The sequence below is a fragment of the Trachypithecus francoisi genome, unplaced genomic scaffold (assembly GCF_009764315.1).
Source record: "Trachypithecus francoisi isolate TF-2019V2 unplaced genomic scaffold, Tfra_2.0 Lachesis_group12, whole genome shotgun sequence".
Lineage (NCBI taxonomy): Eukaryota > Metazoa > Chordata > Mammalia > Primates > Cercopithecidae > Trachypithecus > Trachypithecus francoisi.
This window is the reverse complement of record NW_022681457.1, coordinates 112,539,843-112,545,842: the sequence shown is the minus strand read 5'-3', so window position 1 is coordinate 112,545,842 and position 6,000 is coordinate 112,539,843. Positions and strand designations below refer to the sequence as shown.

The 6,000-nt window shown below is 55.9% G+C and overlaps 1 protein-coding gene across 1 annotated transcript in view; it reads left to right on the top strand.

The window, feature by feature from the left end:
• The first annotated feature begins 413 nt into the window (after positions 1–413).
• The window catches only part of PLOD1 (procollagen-lysine,2-oxoglutarate 5-dioxygenase 1), a 45,540-nt gene continuing 39,953 nt past the window's right edge, over positions 414–6,000 (top strand). Inside the window, exon 1 of the mRNA XM_033228331.1 lies at positions 414–888. Coding sequence (XP_033084222.1) covers positions 813–888 — 76 coding nt within the window. The 5' untranslated portion in view covers positions 414–812. The remainder of the gene's footprint in view (positions 889–6,000) is intronic.

The window sequence follows — 6,000 nt, the reverse complement described above, 5'->3', positions numbered from 1 at the left end:
TCACTTGAGCCCGGGAGGTTGAGGCTGCAGTGAGCGGTGATCATGCCACTGCACTCCAGCGTGGGCAACTGAACGCAACTTTGTCTGAAAAAAATGGAAAAAAAACAAAACAACAACAAAAAAACCTCAGAGGCGAGACTTTCCTTGGCTCAGAGGTTTGCCTCCCAGGGACACAAAAGTAGGTCAAGTGATTGCCTTTTGGGGAGAATGGAGACCGGCTTCCTGCATTTCCAGTGCCTGGGTGGGCCACGCAGGGGTGTCTGTGTCTCTGAACGCATCCCTGCCCACCCTCACCTCTTGGGTTTGGGGAAGGTCTAATGAAATCATGAAAACTGACTTCCTTGGGGCTTGACCTGGGGTTGCTCTAAGTGCGCTACAGGTATCGCCATTAACCCGTGCAAGACCCAATGAACAGACGCTATCATAAGCCCCACTTTTCAGGCGAGCAAACAGGGGCTCACGGTTATCGATGCCATGGAGCGTTGGCCCAGAACCTGGGGTCTAAAAATCGTGGCCTCGCCCTCCTCTCATCGCCCTCTTCCTGGTCGGAGTGAAGCCCCCAGAGAAGGGAAGGAGGAGGCAGGGCCTGGCGGAAGCCCCGGGAGCTGCACAGACAGGGAGAGGCCGGGGCTTGGGCACATCTGCAGAAAAACCCTTCCCCCCGGGGCAGGCGGCGGGGAAGGCGTGGAGGGGCGGGGCGTTGCCGCCCCGGGGGCGGGCCCAGTGCGTGGCAGCGGGACCTGCGGCCCCGTCGCGAAGTTTCCAGCCCTGCGAGCGTCGCCGGGTCGGCCGATCATCCTCATACCTCGGCCATGCGGCCCCTGCTGCTCCTGGCCCCGCTGGGCTGGCTGCTGCTGGCTGAAGCGAAGGGCGACGCCAAGCCGGAGGGTGAGGGAGCGAAGGCCGGGGGCGGGAGCGCGGATCCGGGCGGGAGGGCTGGTCCCAGGCTGCCTCCCTGGGAACGACCTGAATGGGAGGCCTGGGCTGGAGAGGGAGTCTGGGTTCCGGCTCCTCGTCCACTTACTCGCTGGTGACTTGAACAAATCACTTCCCCTCTTGGGGTTGCGGTTCCTCCTTCGGGAAGGAAAGGGTGACAGCTGAGTTCCATTCAGCACAGAAAGGCTCAAATAATAATAGTTCTCATAATAATAACCGGCAATGGCTATACTGCGGAGTGCTCACTATGGGCAAGGCATCAGTTAGGCGTGATTGCTACCCTGGTAAGTGTTTCCTTCTATTATCCCCGTTTTACAGCTGGGCAAACTGAGGCTCCAGAGTTCATTCACTTGCCCAAGATCATACAACTTGTGGGCCTTGGAACCAGGATTTACCCCACCCACCCAGGTGTCTGGTTCCAGAGCCAGGAGACCTCATTACTATGGGAGTGAGGGGTCTTGAGGGGGACAGGGGAGGGATGGGGGTAGAAGGTGTGGCTCACTTTGTGGAGCAGTTTGTGCTTTCACACATGTCCCCTGTGGTCTGCTGAGCCCCTGCCAGGGTGGTCTTCCTCTCTGCAGTTTATTTTTTTTATTTTATTTAATTAATTAATTTATTTTTGAGACGGAGTCTTGCTCTGTCGCCCAGGCTGGAATGCAGTGTGTGATCTCGGCTTACTGCAACCTCTGCCTCCCAGGTAGAGGCGATTCTTTTTATTGTTTTTGAGATGGAGTCTTGCTCTGTCGCCCAGGCTGGAGTGCAGTGGTGCAATCTCAGCTCACTGCAACCTCTACCTCCCGGGTTCAAGTGTTTCCCCTGCCTCAGCCTCCCAAGTAGCTGGGATTACAGGCACATGCCACCATGCCTAGCTAATTTTTGTATTTTTAGTTGAGATGGGGTTTCACCATGCTGGCCAGGCTGGTCTTGAACTTCTGACCTTGTGATCTGCCTGCCTCGGCCTCCCAAAGTCTTTGAATTACAGGCGTGAGCCATCACCCCCAGCCGGTTCAAGCAATTCCTGTACCTCAGCCTCCCAGGTAGCTGGGATCACAGACATGTGCCACCACGCTGGGTAATTTTTGTATTTTTAGTAGAGATGGCGTTTCACCATGTTGGCCAGGCTGGTCTTGAACTCTTGACCTCAGGTGATCTGCCCACCTTGGTCTCCCAAAGTGCTGGGATTACAGGTGTGAGTCACTGTGCCTGGCCCTCTCTGCAGTTTATACTTGAGGAAACTGAGGCCCAGACAGATGAAGTGACTGTCCAGGGTGGTCCAGACGGAGGTGGCTGGTCTGAGGTCAGCTGGGCACCAGTCTAGCGCTCCTTCTACTTCCTCAAGGCAGATTGGATTGCAGTGTGTGTCCCACTGTCCTGAGTGAGTGCTTCCCTCCTCCCCAGCCCTCCCTGGCATGGGCCATCTCCAGGGCTGTCCTGAGAAGGGCATAGACTGCAGACAATCCCAGCAAAGCCAAGCAGAACTGGCGGTACCTTCCGTGGCATTCTCCTCCTTCAGCCTACCCTCTTGGAGAACCTGAAACTGTACCACTAGAAGGATCCTGGGTTCTGCGACCCTTGGGTCTTTGGGTCAGGGATGGGAACCACCATTTCTTCCTTTTCTTTTCTTTTTTTTTTTTTTTTGAGACGGAGTCTCGCTCTGTCGCCCAGGCTGGAGTGCAGTGGCCGGATCTCAGCTCACTGCAAGCTCCGCCTCCCGGGTTTACGCCATTCTCCTGCCTCAGCCTCCCACGTAGCTGGGACCACAGGCGCCTGCCACCTCGCCCGGCTAGTTTTTTGTATTTTTTAGTAGAGATGAGGTTTCACCGTATTAGCCAGGATGGTCTTGATCTCCTGACCTCGTGATCCGCCCATCTCGGCCTCCCAAAGTGCTGGGATTACAGGCTTGAGCCACCGCGCCCGGCCTTCTTTTGTTTTTTGAGACAGAGTTTCGCTGTGTCCCCCAGGCTAGAGTACAGTGGTGTGACCTCAGCTCACTGCAAACTCTGCCTCCTGGGTTCAAGCAATTCTCGTGTGTCAGCCTCCAGACTAGTTTGGGATTACATGCCTGCGCCATCATGCCCAGCTAAGTTTTGTATTTTTAGAAGAGACGAGGTTTTACCATGTTGGCCAGGCTGGTTTCAAACTCCTGACCTCAAGTGATCCTCCTGCCTCAGCTTCCCAAAGTACTGGGATTACAGGCGGGAACCACTGCACCCAGCCAGGAACCACCATTTCTTTTTTTTTTTTTTTTTGAGACAGAGTTTGACTCTTGTTGCCCAGGCTGGAGTCCAATGGCACGATCTCGGCTCACTGCAACCTCCGCCTCCCAGGTTCAAGCGATTCTTCTGTCTCAGTCTCCCTAGTGGCTGGGATTACAGGCGGATACCACGACGCTCAGCTAATTTTTGTATCTTTAGTAGAGATGGGGTTTTACCATGTTGGTCAGGCTGGTTTCTTTTTTTTTTTTTTTTTTTTTTGAGACGGAGTCTTGCTCTGTCGCCGGGGCTGGAGTGCAGTGGCCGGATCTCAGCTCACTGCAAGCTCCGCCTCCCGGGTTCACGCCATTCTCCTGCCTCAGCCTCCCGAGTAGCTGGGACTACAGACGCCCGCCACCTCGCCCGGCTAGTTTTTTGTATTTTTTAGTAGAGACGGGGTTTCACAGTGTTCGCCAGGATGGTCTCGATCTCCTGACCTCGTGATCCGCCCACCTCGGCCTCCCAAAGTGCTGGGATTACAGGCTTGAGCCACCGCGCCCGGCCACCAGGCTGGTTTCAAACTCCTGATCTCAGGTGATCCACCTGCCTCGGCCTCCCAAAGTGCTGGGATTACAGGCGTGAGCCACCGCGCCCGGCCAGGAACTGCCATTTCTTGAGTACCTCCCTTGGGCCAGGTTGTGCCCGAGGCCCCACGTCTCCCAGTGGTAAAGCCGGCGATGCTTGCTCCCTGTGAGGTTTGGTGTTCCAGCCTGCAAGACCCGGTGATACTACCTCACGCCTGGAGTTCTAACAAGGATTCCAGGGGATGATGTTGGGGAGAGTTCAGCTCAATGCCTGGCCCATGAAAGGCCCTCGGCAAAGGGCATTTTCTCTCCTGGGCCCAGGGCTGCTGGCTTACAGCAGGGCAGTAAGACAGCTCAGAAAGTCCAGTGACGGAAACGCCGACCACTGGGCTGTGCAAAGGGCTCTCGGCCTGGGTCCCTTCACTGGCCAGGAGCCCTGTTGTGTGGCCTTGTTTTCTGGGCCTTTGAACCCCCTGCTTCTGCTGACATGGGCTGCCTACATCCCAGATCATCCCAGGAGAGAAACCTTAGCTGCCCACGATGAAGCCTGGGAAGTTCAATTGTAGAGGGACCAGACTGATGACAGGGCATTAGGCACCCTGATCCCCAGCAAGTGACAGGAGGAGGGCAGAGCAGATCCAAGGAAGCCTCCACAGAGGGTGCTGCTGTGGGCGGAGGACAGGATCAGTGTGCTGCTGAGGTAACCCAGGTAGAGCACCTGGTAGATAGTAAGCACATCTGTGCTCACTGATGCACAAGAGAGCGGATCCCCAGGCCTGGGGCTAATGTCAGGCTAGTCTGAGTTGGGCCCTTTGCTTCCCTTCTCCATTTGGATCCTTACCTGTTTTCCTTTTTTTTCAATTTTTCATTTTCTTTCCTCCTTTTTTTTTTTTTTTTTTGAGACTGAGTCTCACTTTGTTGCTCAGACTAGAGTGCAGTGGCACGATCTCAGCTCACTGCAGCCTCCGCCTCCAGGGTTCAAGCAATTCTCCTGTCTCAACCTCCCAAGTAGCTGGAATCACAGGCATGCGCCACCATGCCTAAGTTTAGTATTTTTAGTAGAGGCGGGGTTTTGCAGTGTTGGCCAGGCTGGTCTTGAACTCCTGACCTCAAGCAATCTGCCCACCTCGGCTTCCCAAAGTGCTGGGATTACAGGCGTGAGCCACCACGCCCGGCCAGGATCCCTTTGATGAGTAAGGAATCATCAATCCCATTTTGGAGATGGGAAGACTGAGGCCCTGGAAGGTTAAACATCTGGTCTCTGGTTGCCAGAGCTGGTTGGGGGTGGGGTCGTTGTCTGGAACTCAGACCTACTGTTCATTTCTGCACCTCTGGATGGGAAGGGGGTGCTAATGCCTGGAAATGTTGCCTGGGGGAGCCTGCTCAGCTCCCCCAGACCCAGCTGAGGTGTGACCTTCAGCCAGCTGGACAGGACAGAGTGGATTGCTCATCTTTCCTGCAGGCATTGCCTGAGCAGCCCACTGACTAGTGTGTGTGTTTGGTGGGGGGCACCCCAGCAGCCCCCCAGAGAGGCCAGCTCTTCCCTTTCCCTGGCAGGTGGATGGGAGGGTCAGCTACTGAGGTGGATTCAGCCGGAGTAGAGTAGGGGATTTGCTGTGGAGTCTCGGGGAGTGAGGTGGGTGGGGTGCTGTCGGCAGCTTGTCTGGCCCCACACCCAAAACCCATGGCTTTGGTGCATGGAGAGAAACATGGACCGTTTTCACTTTTAGGGGGCTCCCAATTGGAGGGGGGTATAGAGCACCCCGTGTCTGAGGGAAGAGATATTGTGCCATCCTCTGAGGGCTTCCAGAACAAGATGGGAGACACAAGAAGGCTTCAACAAAGCAACATCTTCCATCACAGGGAACTGGGGGAATAAAAGGCAACATCCAAACAGGCAGATGTCCCTAGAGCCGAGGCCAGATGTACCACGGCCCTTCCTCCCGTTTGCAGAAACTTCTAGCAGATCTCCAGCTCCTGCCTTTCCCTGTAGGCCTTGGTTTGGCCGCAGTAAGGGAAGGACAGCTGCAGAGATCAGAGGCTCAGCTGGGCGTTCAGGTCGTGCTGCTCCCTACTAGAGAACGGAAGGGTCCCGGGAGTCAGGCAGGCTGCACTGGATGGTGTGGGGGTGGGGCCAGGTCTGGGGAGACCTAAGTGGGCAGCTGGCCCGGGGGAGGCCAAGGTTGGCTCCCAGGTGCTGGGCATCCCTAGCTCCTGCCAGACCCTGTTCCTGGCTTCAGTTTAAGCCTGGGGTGGGGATGAAGGGATGGGGAGGGGGGAGGGCGGAA